General features: G+C 36.6%; 2 protein-coding genes across 3 annotated transcripts; both read left to right on the top strand.

Annotated features, from left to right (window-relative positions):
* The first annotated feature begins 8388 nt into the window (after positions 1–8388).
* LOC125215308 (glycerol-3-phosphate dehydrogenase SDP6, mitochondrial-like) lies at positions 8389–13431 on the top strand. The gene is made up of 7 exons (XM_048116690.1): positions 8389–8833; positions 9742–10215; positions 10700–11031; positions 11952–12112; positions 12304–12562; positions 12704–13007; positions 13100–13431. Exons 1-6 carry the CDS (start codon positions 8476–8478, stop codon positions 13001–13003), a joined length of 1884 nt encoding a protein of 627 aa, XP_047972647.1. The 5' UTR covers positions 8389–8475; the 3' UTR covers positions 13004–13007; positions 13100–13431.
* Positions 13432–14044: 613 nt separating this feature from the next.
* LOC125210889 lies at positions 14045–17254 on the top strand. 2 transcript variants are annotated; one of them, XM_048110515.1, is made up of 7 exons: positions 14045–14210; positions 14309–14773; positions 15293–15391; positions 15655–15699; positions 16092–16229; positions 16441–16800; positions 17022–17254. In XM_048110515.1, exons 2-6 carry the CDS (start codon positions 14381–14383, stop codon positions 16795–16797), a joined length of 1032 nt encoding a protein of 343 aa, XP_047966472.1. In that variant the 5' UTR covers positions 14045–14210; positions 14309–14380; the 3' UTR covers positions 16798–16800; positions 17022–17254. The 2 variants fall into 2 exon arrangements, with proteins under 2 accessions (XP_047966472.1, XP_047966471.1); XM_048110514.1 differs by having other exon boundaries at positions 14286–14773.
* Positions 17255–19191: the final 1937 nt, after the last annotated feature.

Genomic DNA, 19191 nt, shown 5'->3' with positions numbered 1-19191 from the left:
AATAATAATAATAATAATAATAATAATAATAATAATAATAATAATAATAATGTTAGTATTAGTAATAGGTTTAAGCGTGAGATCTTCATTCTAAATTGGATTAGTTTTAAAACTAAACTAGTACTTTCTCATTGTGAAATTTTCAAAAGGGTACGTTCGCAAGTCGAGTTGGAACGAAAGATTCAAGTAAGGAAACTAAACGACCAAGGTGAGCTTTCTTATACTAAAAATACAAATTATATTTTATGAAAACTCGAACACATGTTCGTGATTTGATGTTGTCTTGCCATAAATGTTTTGTGTATGATGCCTATCTGTTGGCTAAGGCCAAGTGAATTATGAATGATGACATATAAGTCGAATTCGGGTCCTAGTGAGGGTGGTGTCCCCGCTCGGACTAGTGTACACGGGATACCTCTGGCCGTGAACGGACGGCAGAGAAGGTGATCGTGGAAGGTGGCCACCTTCTCGGCACAAGGATACCTCTGTCATGATGGGCAGGGAAGGTGACCGTATGAGAACACCATCCCAGCGGCACAAGATGATCAGATATGGCAAAGTACAGGAAAATGGGCCCAAATGTTAATATTTTAGTAAGCTCAGGTCTTTTAATAAAATCCCTGAGTGTTACTGTAGTAATGGCTTGACAATATTTTTTTTTTTAAATGTATATGTGTATTTTTTCGGCAATATGTTCACTGAGTACCTTCGTACTCAGCCCTGCATATATTTCTAAATGTGCAGGTTGATCGTGGAAGGGTGGATCAAGTGCTGTGGAGGGCAGACTAGTAGCTATATAAGAATAAAACTCTCGGAGGTTCATGTCTCCACACATGAACCACGTTCTTTTGTTTCCGTTGTGCCGTTGATAAGGGCTCGCTTATTGTTAAATTTCTAAACTCTGATAAGTCGAACTTGTAAGAACAGTCTCTCGAGTCCCCTTGATCGAATATATTTTGTTATAAGTAATATCCTTTAATATTATAATTGTGTATCTCCTTATGTCTCGACTTTAATCTCCCCTAATTTCTATCCCCGCTTCTTATAATCCCTCCTTACGCGATAAACCGAGTTATGCTATCCTTAGCTAACTGCGGTCGTGACAGGCTATCTCCTTGAAACACCTGACTCTCCTTCCCTTTACTTGCCTGTGCGTCGATCTCCAGTGACGGTCCTTCATAGCCCCTCCCGGATCTCAAGGTGATATGACTAGTGTTTGCTCGGTCGGGTGGCTTGACCGTGGCAGGAAGTTTTCCTTCATTTCCCCGCATCTCATTCAAAGAAACCGCGATCTGGGACAGCTGTTTTGCCATCATTTCCATGGCGGCTTTATGTTCAGACTGAGCGTCTTGCAATTTGTGCACCACGTCGTTGTTGGAATGCAAGTTATTCTGCATGAACTGCTGTGAATTCACTAGGTCGTGGACCATGTCATCCAAACTCATTTGTGGCCTAGAGTTGAATTGATTAGAATTTGATCATTGACCTTGATTCTGTCCTTGGGTTTGCCGATAGTTCCCCTGATTTCCTTGGTGGTTATTGTACTGGTTGCTAGACCCTTGATTCCCTTGGTGATTTGGCTGGGAACTCTAATAGTTCCCTTGGTTATTCCTCTGGTGAGGAGGCACATAGGAGCTCCCCTGGATTGTTCTGATTCCTGCTTCCCCAATTAGTATGGTCCTGATTCCTGTATCCCCAGTTGCAGTTGCCCCTCTTGATTTCTCACGACCAGTTGGACTGCCTCTCGGAGGGTGTGCATAATTTGTGAGCTGCAGTGGGGGCGGCTGACTTTGATCATTGTCAGTCCATCTAAAATTGGGGCGAGTCCTCCATGGGGCTTCCTTTTGTCTTCCTTGGTTCCAACTTCCATCCGGATTCCAGCTTCCCATTGAATTTGTCTGGGCTTGGCATTCCCCTTCACAAGGTTGACCGTAATAAGGTTAAAGTTGTCTTTCCTCTAGACCAGGGGGTTTCTCATTTTCCGATGGAGCATGAGGGTTGTACTTCTCAATTGCATTCAACAGTGCTTTCTCTAATTTATCTATCCTGTCCTCCACCTTCTTGTCATCTTGTTTTGTTACTGCATTGGCCGATCCCCTTCTCAAAATGCTCTGGGGGTTATCATAGGCCTTCTTCGCCTCGATCAATCTTCCCAAAGTTTCTCTGGCTTCACTTGCTTTATTCTTGGTAAAATTTTCCCCACTCGAGGAATTCATCAAGTCTTTTGATTCAGGGTTTGCACCTTCGTAAAATAGATAGTAAGTCTCTGCTTCAATCATCCTATGGTTCGGACAAGCATCCAACAGTCCCTTGAACCGGGACCAATAAGAGCTCAGAGACTCATCATATTCTTGCTTGCACTCCTGGATCTCCTTCTTCAAGGCATTCGTCTTGTTGGACGGGAAAAAAATAATCCAAGAACTCCAGCTTGAAGTCCTTCCATGTGTTGATCGAGTCTGGTGGGAGCCTCAGCAGCCAAGTATTAGTCTCCCCTTTAAGGGCAAACGGGACTGCACGCAAACGGTAGTCCTCCTCAGTCGCCTCGTTGGGTCACTTTTGAATGCTGCACAGCTTACTAAACTCTTTTAGGAATTCGTAAGGACATTCGTTCCTTCGTCCAGAGAATGTGGGCAAAACTCCGAGCACATTTGTCTTGATATAGATAGACCTCCAGCGCGGGTTTGAGACTATGGCATGGGCGGGCTCACCGTCTAGATGCGCGGTGAGTGAACCTATCTCCGGATCGGGATCCACTAAATGTGCCATATTTGGGTCTTCCTCCTCCTCAGTCTCGGAATGCTCTGTTTCTGTGGACGACTTCGGGTCCTCTTCTCCTGACGAGTTCCACTCCTTCTCACTTTCTGATTCGAACGGAAATAGGTCTACTGTCCTTAACCCTGATCTGGTAGTGACAGTGGACGTAGACTCCTTGACTTGCCACTTGTATCGGGCGTTTCCTGACCCAGATGAACTAGCCCAACTTCCAGAATGGAAGCCCGTGTTCATAAACTGTCAAGAAAAATAAAATAACATAAATTAAAGTATTAAACTATTTACACCAAATCCTCAAACGCATAAACAATTAACGTCATCCATCCCCGGAAACAGCGCCATTTGAAGCTCAACTTTTGGTTTAGACTGTGTGCTCAGTAAGGAATATCAAGCTTCCTAGGTCCAGCGAATCCACTAGATCACAGGGTTTAGGAACTCATGGATTGTTGGAAGATCTCGGTCGTCGGACACACGAGAATACCTCTTCAAAACCCTCAACCACGTATACTAAAATTAGCACAGGGAAGTAGGGATCGATCCCACAGATATGAATGCGCAATTAAACATGTTCAAGGATTGGGGACTATTTTTGGGTTGGCTGCTGCCACGCAATTTGGGTTGAGGAAATTAAACTAAACTTGGAGTTGAAATCTCCTACGCTAACACTAGATCTAGGGCAGCTTAAACAGAAATCATGCATATAACTGGAACGAGCGAGGCAGTTACTAGATCTAAAAAAAACTATTCCCTAAATTACCTAGACCTGGGAAATAAACTGACGGTGGGGACCATTTGTTGAAAAGGTAAAGTACGGATGAAAAGTTGAAAAACAACTAACTAAAGTACTAACCAAAGCGACATCATCTTCTCCAATAATTTGCATAAAACTTTCAGTAAAAACAGAGGTAGGACGTAAATCGAAACGAAGCGGAGACTGAATTTAAAGCAATTAAACGAAGAACAATTAAAACTAAACAGATATGCGACTACTAGACGGAGTAAAATGAAAAGAGAGCAGAAAATTCATGATCCATACACAACTCGGTTTCCCCTGTTCAGATCCACACTTCAGATGCTAAATCCACTCCGGATCCAAGCATCCGAAACAAACTCCGTCCAAATTTATGTCCATAGCTACAAATTCGCCGATCAACCACCGATCAACAACAACAACACAGATCCACAACCTATTTCCCAGATCAAGCACAGAAACATCCAAAACAGAGAATAACATTCAACTTCTGAAATTAAACCTCAAAAACTCAGAATCAACGTAAATCAACACAAGATAAACATCATTATGACATAAACTAAATGCATAGATAATCGGTAAGTAGCCAGCAACTAATCGACTTTGGAAACGTTGAAGTTCGACAGAATAAAAGTGCAAAAACTAAATGTAAGCTGATTGTATCTTCGCCCTCCGTGAGGACGGTGTTACCACTAACTTTCTCCGAAGATAAACCCTTAACTACCCCAGAATTCCCATTTTTCCCAAGTGTGTGTAAGTGTGTGAGCTGAGAGCAAAATCATGTGTGTATCGTGTGCTGCATGCTCCTCTTTATATAGGCGTAGAAGTGGGTCCAGCAGGGTGTGAATAGTCTTCGTTACCCTCGACTTTGGACTCCCTTCGTCTAGCCATTTTTCTCTTCAACTCTGCTCACTTTCCTTCGCTAGTCCATTGCCTCCGGCTCTTCCTGGATCTAGCGATTTCCTTCACACACCTGGCTTAAAAATTGCGTTACACCCAGTAAAATAAAGTGTTTTCCACCACATAACCGATGCATGAAATTAGTCTTATCACCACACATAAACAACTTTCTATGATTTTGATTCCGCCACTTTTGTTAGGTATTTCCTTCACAATTTTTAGGATTCTTACGTATTTAGATATTTAAAATATAATTTTAATTCTTTTATACAATTGATACAATTATTATTATATTATAAATCATTAATTAATATTTTAAAAATAACAAAATTATGATTTGTACTTAATTATAATAAATAATAATAAATAACTATAATTATAATAATTATTATTATACTAACGCTTAATAATTATTATTACTTTATTTCATCTCTTACTTTATTTTCTCTACTTTTATCTCTTTCCTATACTTTATTATCTCTTCATTTAATATATTTTAATATATCTTTCTTAATTTCTGTATCGAAAAGGAGTGACTCTACTACTATGGAATAGAGGGATTAATAATATTATTATTGTTATTATTTATTAAAATTTAAAATCGTGAATTACATACCATTACTAATAAATAACTATATTTATAATATCATTTTTTATTATGTTACATAACTTATTATAATAAAATCTTAATCTAATAATTTAAATGATGCATTGTAATAATATAAATAATATTATAATTATCACTAATGTTTTTAATAAATTAATTAGTAGTACTATTTTCATTTCAGTGTTTAAATTAAAAAATAAAATTTAAAATCTTGGTTTTTCTTTCAAACACCAGAAATTAAAACCGTTTGGAATCATATTTTTTCATAATCCTGCTTTATTTTATTTGCCAATTTTACTTTTCCATCAAACAAACATGACTAAAGAAAATAAATTACTTACTTATCCATATTACCATTAATTGAAAAAAAGGCAAATTAGAATAAATTGAAAATTCCAGGATTTCAAGAATCAATAGCTTATAAATAGGGCTCTCCCTTATTTTAGATAATATATTCATACAAACATTGTATAATCTTTTACAAATTACATCAATATAATGGGAATAGCTAAGCTCTTGCCATCTCTCTTGCTAGGACTACTGCTTTGTGCAGTTGTTGTATCAGCTGGTATGCACATATTTTTTATTTCTCACATTATTATTCTATCTTTTCAAAGATATACATCGAATAAAATAGTTTTTTAAATTTATATTCGTCTCAAAATTACTTTTCTTATATTTTTGTGATGATTTATTGAAATATGATATTTACAGGTTCAATAGGGGTAGAGAAAGACCAAGCAATTTGCCAATTAAACATTAATTTTGCATGTCTGGTGGGAACACGTGGATTTTGTCAAGATGAATGCACCGGGGCGTTACTAGGGCGTCGTGTAAGCCTCCTTGATGCCCATTGTTTATCTACTGGAAAAAATGACGACACTTATTGTGTATGTTACTACACATGCGAATAATAATAGTATTAGCATAGTAAACTTGAATAATAATATTGGCCAATCATGCTGCATTTTTCACTACATCTCTTTGATATCGTCAGTATTACTATTCCTTAATACTTAACATCATGAAAAAGAAAGGGTGCTTCATTTTTTGACTCGCCTTTCTTTTTTATTCTGACGTCAAGATTTTACTGAGAAATGTACGTTCCAATCCTTACCTTTTAGTATATGGTTATTTCCAAGTTACTGTATTTTTATTTTTTATTTTTTGATAGTAATTTATTAGATACAAATATAAGGAATAATCAATAAATCAATGATGAGAGGCATAAGATTAAAAAAGGTTTGTCAAACAAGCTGGATAATTGATACATAGAACATAAATAGAAAGATAAAAGCAAGCAAACAAACGGCTAGAGCAAAACCTAGCAAAAAACAAAAACAAAGCAACAAAAGAAAATGTCCCAAACAAAAATCCACACTAAATGAACTATCAAAACAACACCAACACAAAAATAAACCGCTCACTCAAAGATAAAACTGACAAGCCTGACGACCATTCTTCAGTTAGTTCGAAAGAACCGAACAAGCCCTCAGAACGTCACGACCAACTTCTCAAGAGCTTGTTCTGGAGAGAAAGGAAAATCATGGCACCAACGTAACCTTGAGTCCACAGGAAGACCACCTATTAAAACCGATATTAACTCTACTAACAATGTTTCACTTTAATCACTTATTTTATTGATATATCTTATATTTTATCAATTTCTCAATATATATTGTTACACTTCAATTACTTATTTTATTGGTTTATATTATATTTTACTAAATTTTTAATAAAACTCATGGCGTTTAATATGTAAATGCCTATTCATGTGATTGTCGAGATGAGCCATTTAGTATGTACCATATAGTAATTATGTGTCTTTTAAAATACAAGAAAAATATGATATTTAATGAAAATTTATTTTGTCTAAGAATTAAATTACTTTCCTTATTTTTCTATAATTAAATCAAGTAGGGAAATTTAATAATTGAAAATCGAATTACTTGTCGTATTTTCTCTAAACACGTTAACTCTACAATTTAGGATCAAATACTTTCAAAACACACTCTTTATCAAACAATAAATAGATGTACATAATTTGATAGTTTGATTTTATAGAGTCTGAACTCTGAACTCTCAATCTGAACGGGATAATTTAATTTGTCCTATTATAATTGGACTCATGTAAGTATATTGTCAATTAAGCCCATTTAAATTTTCTACAATATCCGTTACTTCATCACAATGTTCTTGGTTCTGCACTTCTGTGTTGTGAGTATATTTTTAAAAAGGTATATATGGGATAAATATATTTAATTCACAAAGTTTTGTCAGGATTTGAAAATATTATTTTTCTTAGTTGTCTTTATTTAAACAACACGTTTTGAGTACTATTAAAAATATTATTATGTGCACAGATGTTATGGTTCAGAAAATTGAAGCTTTAAAATTTAATATGTTGCACCTGGGCCCGGCCCACGGCCTCGCGCTTTGGAGGAGGAAGATTCGCGGTCTGAGCCGCGCCTGGGACGGTACTGGAGCACGCCCGAGGCTGCGCTCCGTTGCGTCCCGGCTCGGCGTTGGAGCCCCCAGGGCCGCGCCGTGTCCCGGCCCGGTGATACGGGTTGTTCGGGCCGGACCCTATCCCCCTAATTTTTTTTTTAAATTCAATTTTTGACTAATTTATATCTCATTTCTTCAACATTCTTCCACTAATTTCTCACTTCTATCCTTTATTTATTTCAATATTTTTTAGGATTTATAATTTTTATTTCAATATCCTCTCATTTTTCTAGGACTTGTGACTTTTAGATTCTAGGGTTTTGTAATTTTTATTTTTTAGAGTTTGTAGTCTTTTATTTTCGACTGAACAATGAATTTTTAGGAATAAAATAGCTAGTAGAATAGTGTAATTTAATAGTTTAGACTATATTGAAATATGATTTCCAAAATGACATATTCTTCTTTTCGTGGTTTTATAGAAATATGATTTCCAAAATGATTTCGATATTCGGAAACATCATAAATTTTGAGACTATAATATTGTTAATGTTAAATAAATAAAAGAAAGGCAAAAGGAGAATGATGGTACAAGTAGTAAATGGGTTGAATCAGAAACAGCGGTGTTTAAGGAAAAAGAATTAAATAACTTTTTTATTCTTTTATAATTACATAATTCAACTGAATTTAAATGGCCAAATATTAATAATTCAATAGATTTAATTACAGCATAACGTGTTAAGCAAATTGACACTTTTAGTGATATACTCCATTTTTTTATTTAGAGGTGTATCTTAACATAATCAAATACTGTATTAGATTATGATGAACATCATGATTTTATTCTAATTTTGAAGATCACATATAAAAAAGTGAAGAGCATAATAGTGATGTGTATTTGATTAAATGTGGACACAGTATATATACAATTATACTGTCAGTCCCATAACTGAATCAATCCATTTATTCCTCTTCCCATTATTCTGATCACAATCGCCCCATGGCCGCCTCAATCCGCCTCCGACGTCTCGCCGCCGTCGCCGCCGTGGCTGGCGGTGCGTACTTCACCGTCCTCGGCAACCCCCCAATCGCCGCCAGCGACCGCGGCGCCGCCCTCGCCAATGTCAAGCACAGAATTGCGGACCCCTCCGCCGCCGTGCCGTCGCGCGCCGTCCAGGAGTCCGCCCTCATCGGCTCCAGCGCCTCAAACCCCCTCGATGTCCTCGTCATCGGCGGCGGGGCCACCGGCTGCGGCGTCGCGCTGGATGCCGCCACGCGCGGCCTTCGCGTCGGCCTTGTGGAGAGAGAGGATTTCGCGTCCGGCACTTCCTCGAGGTCTACCAAACTCATCCATGGAGGTCTGCGTTTTTCATGATTTTATTTTCTGCGCTGAGTTGTTGTACCTTGGGCACTGAGAATTGTACCTTGATCACTCATAAAAACTGTCATGGAGCATCTGTGACTGTGTGCTAAAGTTACTCCGTTCTTTCACGTGAGCAAACTCTGAAATTTAGAGATGGTTGGTGTTGATACAAACTTAATAACGTTAAGGTAGAACTGATCACACAATTGGCAATCCATTAGCTAATATCTCAATGAAGGGAAATCCTCTTTATGCCTTCAATTGTTCACCCAATTTTTGAAATGCTTTTATGTTGGTGCGTTGAATCTGTTGCACAATTTTACTTGGGAAAGCTTAAGCATTGGCTGTTTGATTGTGTGGAATCGACAAAAGCTTATGAAATAAATGAGATGTGAAAGTTGAGATAAGCAACTGGAAGGGTTGTGGAATATAGGGTTTACTTCCATATACTGTAAGAATTAAGCCAATTATAATTGAATGTAATCGTGTTGGAATTACCAAGCCAAGCCATTGTGTGTTGAAGAGACTATCAAGAGTTGTCCTTTTCTTTTGTTCTGGTACTTAGTTGCCTATTTATTGCACTTGGTTTATGCTTGTAAAGTGATAGAGGAATATTGTCCTAATGAGAAGATTTCTTACAGAAGTTGCCTCTTTAATTACTTCTTAGTTTAGTTTTTAAACTATCGAAACCCACAATTTATCCTTTCTTGCTGAAGTGGCATCAAATTTAATGTATGTTTTACATTTTGTTTATGACTTACTTTTAAATCCCTGATTTCCATTATTTTCTATGACAATCTTTTAAATTTTGGCCTTCCTTGTTTATGTCCTTTATTGACTACTACGAGTCTACGACTTCAGAGAAGGACCTATAATATGTTTTAAAACAATCATTTATTACAGGAGTCCGTTATTTGGAGAAAGCTGTTTTTAACTTGGATTATGGGCAGTTAAAGCTGGTCTTCCATGCTTTAGAGGAACGCAAACAAGTTATTGAGAATGCCCCACACCTTTGCAATGCCTTACCTTGTATGACCCCGTGTTTTAGCTGGTTTGAGGCAGTGTACTACTGGATGGGTTTGAAAATGTATGATCTGGTAGCTGGTAGGCATTTGCTCCACTTGTCAAGATACTATTCAGCTCAGGAGTCTGTCGAACTCTTTCCTACTTTAGCAAGAAAGGGAAAAGATCGGAGTTTGAAAGGAACCGTTGTTTATTATGATGGACAAATGAATGATTCACGTTTAAATGTTGCATTAGCGTGTACTGCTGCTTTAGCAGGAGCAGCTGTAGTAAATCATGCTGAAGTTATATCCTTTCTTAGGGATGATGGTAATGGACGGATAATAGGAGCTCGGATTAGAAATAATATATCAGGTATGTATATCACTTTCACTTAACTATTACTAGCATTTATTTCAAGATTGTAGGATTCTCTTAATTTTATCTATTTATTTTATGACATGTTCAAACATGATCAATTCCCTGATAAAGTGTTTAGCATATTTTACTTGATCTGTGGCGCACTGCCTTTTGTGGACTTCACACATCATTGTGCCATTTTTCTTTATTATTATTTCCACACAAGACTCTGCATGAATATCAGGGTAGAAAGCTATAGCATATTTTTCACTGCAGTTTTGATGCATATGCATCCAAGAGTAAGTGGAAAGTGATTTTTTCTATCTCCTTGGGATGTTTGATTCATGTTGTTCTGTTTCTCATTGCGCAGATGCATTTCTAAGTGGGACCTTAATGTTGTTTCTGCATCTGAAGTCTCATTGCTATTTCATTTGTTGATCTTGGGGCCTTTGGTGCAATTGATTTGGCGTTTTATATTTTGCTTTGTCAACCTGTGCAGGCAATGAGTTTGATACTTATGCCAAAGTTGTAGTAAATGCTGCTGGTCCCTTCTGCGATTCTGTGAGGTTGATGGCAGACAAAGAAGCAAAGCAAATGATCAGTCCCAGCAGCGGTGTCCATATAGTGCTTCCTGATTACTATTCTCCAGAAGGAATGGGGTTGATTGTTCCCAAGACCAAGGATGGACGTGTTGTCTTCATGCTTCCCTGGTTGGGAAGAACAGTTGCTGGCACCACTGACTCAAATACCTCTATTACGATGCTACCAGAGCCGCATGAGGATGAGATTGAATTCATATTGGATGCCATTTCTGATTATCTTAATGTTAAGGTTTGTGAATCACCATATACTTAAATGTCACTTCCCAATTAACCTCAACTTACTTTTTTAACTTCATGTTTTTTTTCTGTTTATCGTTCATCCTTTGTGTTTACTCATCCAACAGGTCAGTCCTTCCTTTGTTTACCAAGAAATTCAACCCCTCTGCTTTCGCAAATTTTGGTTTCTCCAGAAATGGTTGCTAGTTTGCCAATTATTATTTTTTTCTTTCACCGACAATCAGTTTTGTCTTCTTTTTTATTTTGGTTCAGCTATGGAAACTTAAAGGTTAACTATATCGAGTGTAACAAATGCCAATATATTTCACATTAGAACTTAACATCCTCATATCATATGCCACTTTGCCTATTTTGCTGCTCTTGTGACTAAATGCACTGGCATTAATGTAGATACTGTGCTCTGGTAGCTTAGCCACAGTTTCCTAATAGAGTGCCGCATTTTACAGTGGTGATGAATGTTTAACTTTTTTTTACTTATTTGAGTAGGTTTAATTTCACTCGATTTACATTTTGACTTCTTTTATTCTCATGTTCGAGCTTTTTGATATATTTTGAAATTTGTAAGATCCAGAGGTAAGTGCCAGATGATCAAGTTAAAATTCTTCTTCATGCGCACGAGAGCTGTGGTTCTGTTATTTTGATAATCTAGTTCATAAGAGATTACATTTTGATAATTCATGAAGAGTCTTTAGCCAACGGCCTTATTCACATCCCCAGAGTAAAAGGAAAAAACAATATTATATATTCCTGTTGAAGCTTGAATTACTTTTAGTCTGGGTGGAATTGGTTATTGAAAGGTGCATGGATGATGACTCTCCTTTTATTTTGCTCTCTCCCAAACCTTAATTTTTACAATCATTATTTTTCAAGGGGAGGCTGGAGGTGTAAGTAATATTTAAGAATGATTATTAGGTAAGGCGCACGGATGTCTTGTCTGCTTGGAGTGGCATTCGACCATTGGCTGTTGATCCTAGAGCCAAGAGCACTGAGAGCATTTCCAGGGATCACGTAGTGTGCGAAGATTTGCCTGGTTTAGTCACAATTACTGGTGGAAAGTGGACTACATATAGAAGGTAAATCAGTCAGTTGCATAATAAATTAACTGAACATATGAATATTTCCACCTTTTTTGGTATTTTATCATGTATATCTAGCCTGTTTACAAGCAGAACAAGTGGCACTCTCTCTTCAGACATCCATCTATGCTTAATCCTTCAATCATCAGATTTTTCCAGTAATCAGTTGTTTACTTAATCAATTCCAGTATGGCAGAGGATGCTGTTGATCTAGCAATTAAATCGGGAAACTTGAGCTCAGCAAGCAAGTGTGTGACTTACAACCTACAACTTATAGGTGCCGATGGATGGGATCCTGCTTCTTTTACCATACTAGCCCAGCAGTATAAGCGCATGAAGACATCATATGGTGGGAAGGTTGTTCCTGGTGCAATGGACACCGCTGCAGCAAAGCATTTATCACATGCTTATGGCATTTTTGCTGAGCGAGTAGCTGCCATCGCTCAGGTTTAGTAGTCGTCTATGATTTTGCTTCTTATTGCCTTGGTTCCTACTAACATCCTGAAGAATATGCGTGTTGCATAGTTTTCGAAACATGAATAGGCATATTTGCTCTATATCCTAAACAGTTATTTTTATGTGCATCAGAATGAAAATCTGGGCAAGCGACTAGCCCATGGGTACCCAGTCCTGGAGGCTGAAGTTGCATACTGTGCTCGGCATGAATATTGTGAATCAGCTGTTGACTTCATAGCCAGAAGGTCTCGCCTTGCCTTTCTCGACACTGATGCTGCCAGGAGGGCAGTGTCCCGTGTCATCGAGATATTGGCTTCAGAACACCAATGGGATAAATCGAGGCAAAAGCAGGAACTGCAAAAGGCTCAAGAATTTTTGGAGACCTTCAAGTCATCAAGAAATGCTCAATTTCACGATGGAAAACATAAATAAATATGTAGGATTTGATTGTTTTTCTTACTTTAAATTATGACAGATATATCTAATATCAGAAATTGTTGTTTGAGCTGATAGTCTTCTTTGTCACAGGTACACAATCTGGAAAACCTCTTCGACAATTTTCAATACTCAAAGGTCCATAATTTCTTTTAAATTTTTAATTCATAGTTTGTCTCGGTATTTAATCTGCTACATCACTGGAGTGCTAGTGTTGCTGTGAAATGCAGTATGGGCTGCTCTCTTTCAACTTTTGCCCCCAGGCACAAGATTAAAATAAAAACAACACATCATTCTACCAAAAACACTGAGAATAAAAATGTGGATTTTGACCTTCTCATTATCAATGTTCTTAATTTCGTTAGTTTACGATGCTATGAATTGTAAATTACATGTATCCCAATCAAGTGAAGTTGTGGTCTCGAGTTTCTCTTTCATTAAAAAGGTGTGTAAACATATTGCGTTCATTTTTGTACTATCAAAGTAGTGTGATTTATATAGCATTAATTAATTAGATTTTTTTTGAATAATTAAAAATATTCAGAGCCATTAAAATTTGAAAGACGAATAACCACAAACCTACTAGTCCACTACTTTATGAGCTATAATAGAAATTTAACAAATTGTACTACCTACAGTTTTGTCAACTCTGTAAATTATCGTTGACCAATTCTGGAAAGGGAGTATCACTAAACTAGGGATATACTATTGATAAAAAAAATGTTTAAAAAATTGAATGAGAAATATAATTTAATTTGCAAATAAAAAAATATAATGTAGCAATTGATAATTACTGAACTAGTAATCTCAAAGAAAAGACGAACATATTCCAAAAAATATGAAAAATGAAGAAAAATAATGTAATTTAATTACATTATGGCTGTATAAATGACTCCGTTTTTGCTTAAAAAGCATCTTTCTTGTTTAAGATATGGTAAATACCGCTTATTGCCACAATCTATGCATATTTTTACCATTAGTATCACATTTTAAAAGAAAAATAAGCTAAAGAAATTATTTAGATCGAACAAAAATTTATTGCGGTGTGCAAAACTGGGCTGTAAGTCAACGCTTCCACCACATGTAATCTGACTACAAAGAAAAAACCCAAAAAAATTAAAGAAAATTCCACCACAGCTCATCGGAGAGCAATAATCAACCCCGGTATATACGCTTTGCTGCCGTCTCCGCCGCAGCTGGTCAAGTAAGATCACTCAAACATTCTTTCTTGCACAATTATTCCATTCATATCTTAGCATTCACTAAACTCTTATATTAGATGTGGGAAAATTTGATTGAAAGGTGACGAAATATACTCGGCAGCAATTCAAGACACAATTTTTCTGGTTTGTGGGTTTCTTGATTTTGTATCAAATGGGTCGCAAGGGGAGTGAAGTGGAGCCGGCGAGGTGGGGGCCTATGTTGCTTCTGTTGATGGGTTCGGTATCTTTCTGTATGGTCTACATTTTCATGTCAACTGTGATGAGACCCTCATCGTCTGGTGATTCAAAGATTGGTGCTTTAGCGGTTGGTGATGGTGGGAAGTCGGAGGTGGAGGTGAGGGGAGATGGAGGTTGTTGTAAAGGGATTCCGGATTTGGAGCTGTGGGGTGCTTCTGTGAAGTGGGGGACTGATTTCAAGGTCAATTCGTCCGAGCAGTGCTGCAACGCTTGCAAGGCGATGTGCACGGGGAAGGATGGGCCTTGTCTATGTGATTCGTGGGTGTTCTGTGGGAATAAGAAGGCTTGTGGGGAGAAATTTGGTGAGGTTAGTAGTTTTTTCTTTTCTTTTCTTCTTTCTCTTTCTTGTTTGTTAGTTCTGCAGCTTATGTCTTGTGATAGTGAATGATAGTTTGGATTGTGTTGATTTTAGATTGATGGCTTTCTTGGGATTGGCTGCTGTTTCAGGAGTTTTTGGTTGACTAATTGTCTTTGTTGTGATGATCAGTTGGATATCTAAGAACTCAAGATCAATTTTGGAATCTTCTTTTGCTTGCTGTTTGTTTCTGTTATATGAGAGTAGTAAGCAAGCAATTATATACTGATATGAAGAAAATTCTTGTTTTGATTCATGGATTTCTTCGTTGGTAGACAAATCTTGTTTTGATTCATGGATTTTCTGTTGTGAAGGAAAGTAGCATGCTCTCATCGCTTATAATATGTGACATGTATGCAACAGTCGAATTGATTGTCTATGAATCACATGTTAGAATATAGAATTACGAGGTTCTGTTAGCTTCTAACTATGTAACTGACATGATTGTTTGCTTTTGCTTTTGTCGTTTAGTGCTGGTTAAAGAAACAAAAGGATGTCCTGCATCCTGAAAAGCAAGATAACGGAAACACGATCATGTGGACATCAGGCATCGTCTTTGGGAAAGGGGAGGTAGGCACGATTGCCTAATGTCATGTAGTGGTTTGATGACAATTGCCCATTACAGATACATATGTATTCTGTGAATCTTTGAACGACCATTATTAAGACCAGTATATTGCCGGTCACAGTGTACACCATTTTTGTTGAAGTCCTTTTGTTTAGCATTGCTGCATTCTTGCTAATGCTGCTATTTGATTTAATCAGTAGTCACCACATAAGTTTTTGATATTTGGTTCCTTAGACTAACAATTCGCTTCGGTTTCTTCTTGAAGGGCATTATTGCGTTACAGACAGAGTATGGAACCCTTCACATCAAGGTAAAATCTTGTGTCCTTTGTATGTGGAATGAATAAACTACACTTGTTTTCATCAAAATATGAATCTCAGATGCTGAGATTATGACACTGTTTGAAGGAAAGTAGGGCCTCCTAATGGTATTTCTCTGCCTACATAATGCTTTACATGAGTTTAAAGAGAATCGTAGTTGGTACTATTTTTCTGTCAAACTATCATTTGCCTGATTTGAGCAACGCCCCACTTTAGACCATAAATTAAGCAGACTGGGACAGCTGGCCTGATATAATCTGTTTTGAAGTCGACCAAATACTATGTTTGAGGAATAGGCGAGTGGAAGTCCTGATTCTAGTTCAAATGCATTATATTCCACTTCCTCCTTTAGTTTTTGATGATTTTTCTATTTTGTTCACAGCTTTTGCCTGAATGTTCCCCACATTCAGTTGCATACATGCTAGAGTTGTTGGCTTTGCGACATTGTGCAGGTTGCCATTTTTATCGAGCAGAAAGCCGGGGCCAGTTCTGGGATATTGACGGAAACCACATAAAAGCTGTAAGACTAAACTCTTTTCTTCTTACATAACTTTTAAAAGAAGTTCAAGTCCTACTTTGCTTTCATAGCCATATTCAGCTATTAAGCCCAACATGGTGCCTTATGGATGCATCTCGTCTCGTATACAAGGCGTATATAAAATCTGTTGGATTATATAAGCTTATTTTTCTCGTTAAGAATCCTCAAATTTTCCTACTCTTAAACTTGCCAGGCTTCATATGGCCCTCCATTTGGTCTTATCCAAGGAACACTAGAAGCCCAAGGAGTGGAATTCGACCCGATTCCATCGGAGCACTGCCCAACCATAAGAAGGGGTTCGGTGGCATGGGTTGAATCCGGCCCTGAATTCTTCGTAAGCCTTGCAAATCATGAAGAGTGGCAAAAAGGGTACACTGTGTTTGGTTCTGTACTTCCTGAAGACATGGCGATTGCCGAGAAAATCGCTCAGCTTCCGACAAAGTCGGATGTTTGGAATAACATCAATGTCTCAGTTTTGGAGAAAACTGTACCTTTGAAGATTCAAAGAATCAAGCTTGGCCAAAGTGACCTGAATCTCAGTGCTGACTAGAAGGTACCTCGAACGTCTTCCAGTCCTGTATATTTCTTGCTGAAAATCAGGTTTTATTGCAACACTTGTCTGCTTCTAATGTTAACAACCCCCAAAAGATCCCACCCCGCTTTGAATGCTGAGTTTTGAAGTCATTGCCTCTCTCTTTAGATCCCTCCCAGTTTGAATGTTGTGTTTTGGATGAATTGTTTCTTAATTGCCTCTCTCTCTTATTATTTGATCAGAGTTGGATACAAGACAAGTGTAGATGAACAATATGAAGACATGTCAGCATGATTTTGAGCATATGAAGGGGCAGCCAAAGACCAACTGTAAAGCTCTGTGGAAGGTGCCTTCTCAAGAACTAGGAAAATGTTTTATTTTTCAAACACCTGTATTTTACTGTCAAAACCCTTCAAAATCATAGAAAAATAAACTAAATAATAATAATATCACAATGATGTCTAGAGTTTGCATATTGATTCATAGCTATACTAAATATATCCAAATAACTATAGCCCTTTCGAAGAATTGATTTTGTACTATTTTTTTTGTTGATCAACAAATTCACAGGCAAGCTAAACTTATTTACTCTTGTTGAGTTAAAAAAACCGAACTTTAGGTTTATTTGTTTTAAGAACTTGTGAATTGTTAACAAACAATAATAATAATGAAGTGATAGTATATTAATTTGAAGATGCTGCTGAATTGAAATGATTGTCCAATTCTCGTGTTGATTGGAATCATGATAACCCAATCTAACAAATCAAAGTAAATCGAAATCATACTACTAGTAGTCTACTACATACTCCCTCCGTCCACAAACAATAGATCACTTTTGCCATTTTAGAACGTCCACAAAAAATAGATCACTTTCTTAAAATATAAAGTTTATCTCTCATACTTTTCCCACTTTTTCTTCCCTCTCTCCTACTTTACTCACTTTTTCTACATATCTCTCTTACTTTAACTACTTTTTCTCTTCATCTCTCTTACTTTACCAATTCTACATTAAAACTCGTGTCATACACAAAGTGATCTATTTTTTTGTGGACGGAGAGAGTAGTAATTACTCCCTCTATCAATAGGAGAGTCCAATTTTTTCATTTTAATTCGTCCGCGAATAGGAGTCTCGGTTCATTTATACTATAAATAGTACTAGGGTCCATCTTCCACTAACTCATCTCACTCACATTTCATTTAAATTAATATACAAGTGGATCCTACTCACATTTCATTTAAATTAATATATACAAATGAGATATCTGTTCCACTCACTTTTCTTAACATTTTTTAAAATTCGTGCTGCTTATAAGTGAGACTATTAATGGCGGACGGAGGGAGTATTTGGTTGCCGTGGCGAATAAAATACTAGGAGTAATTAAAATTTGAAGTGTTGGTGTTGCAATTTGATAGGGCCCTACTTCTCTTGGTGATATAATCAAGTGGGCCATGTTTTTGGTGTGAAATTATGAAAAACTTTTCCATCTCTCAACTCACTTTATCAATTTGACACTGACTTCGATTACAATTATGCTATGATGAGTGAAAGAATATTTTGTGAACGAAATGCAGATATGGTTTTGATCCGACGTGGACTACTATTTCATTTTTTGGGAAGAAATTCAATTTTACGATTTCGTTTTCGTATGAAAAACTATATCATTATCAAGTTAGCAATCGCTTTTCTAAATTCTACTAATATGGATTCCAAATTTTGAAATAATTGCTAAATGTTGCAAAGTAGCAGTGGTGGATGAGTTAACTTAGTAACAATAACAATAATAATATTAGGACAAAAGGTGAATGCACAATAATTGAGTTAATTCGAGTAAAATAAGAATGTTGTTGGGATTTTATGTGGTGCGATAATTTTGATTTTGGTCATTTATTAAAACATTTTTTATTTTTCAAACGAGGAAGATCAAAATTATTCGTGAACATCATTTGTGAGAACTAATGTATAATTCTTTTAAATGAAACACCGCCGAATGAGAAAATTGAAACTCATAATTCAAAGCTGGAAATAATTGAAGGAAAAATTTAATTAAAATGATCATGTCCCACATTATAAAAATCTGAAATCAAACTTGCATTTATTGGTCAAACTTACAGTCAAATTCAAATTTAGTTATCTTTGATCGTTATTTTAATTTTATACATTTATGTTTAGAATTAAGAGTACTTAGTACTTTAGTAGTAGTATTTTTTATACTGACAAAATCTCTGATTATTTTTTGGTTCAACTTAGTTATAACTTATAAAGTTGTTTGCTAAATTGTACACTGGTATTTGATTATTTTTATACAAATCCAACTATCTCTTTAGCACATTAAAATTTAAAACCATCCATATATTGATCTATGAACATGAATGGTTTTAATCATTCAATACGCCATTTCTACCCAATTAGTC

Source organism: Salvia hispanica, chromosome 3, assembly GCF_023119035.1.
Source record: "Salvia hispanica cultivar TCC Black 2014 chromosome 3, UniMelb_Shisp_WGS_1.0, whole genome shotgun sequence".
NCBI classification, from domain to species: domain Eukaryota; kingdom Viridiplantae; phylum Streptophyta; class Magnoliopsida; order Lamiales; family Lamiaceae; genus Salvia; species Salvia hispanica.
This window is presented reverse-complemented; position numbering and strand designations above follow the sequence as displayed.

Coding starts and splice junctions, on each gene's coding strand:
- LOC125215308 (XM_048116690.1), top strand. CDS start 8,476: ATGGCCGCCTCAATCCGCCTCCGACGTCTCGCCGCCGTCGCCGCCGTG. Junction 8,834..9,741: donor TACCAAACTCATCCATGGAG/GTCTGCGTTTTT, acceptor CATTTATTACAG/GAGTCCGTTATTTGGAGAAA. Junction 12,563..12,703: donor GAGTAGCTGCCATCGCTCAG/GTTTAGTAGTCG, acceptor TATGTGCATCAG/AATGAAAATCTGGGCAAGCG.
- LOC125210889 (XM_048110515.1), top strand. CDS start 14,381: ATGGGTCGCAAGGGGAGTGAAGTGGAGCCGGCGAGGTGGGGGCCTATG. Junction 15,392..15,654: donor TCGTCTTTGGGAAAGGGGAG/GTAGGCACGATT, acceptor TTCTTCTTGAAG/GGCATTATTGCGTTACAGAC. Junction 15,700..16,091: donor ATGGAACCCTTCACATCAAG/GTAAAATCTTGT, acceptor TTTTGTTCACAG/CTTTTGCCTGAATGTTCCCC.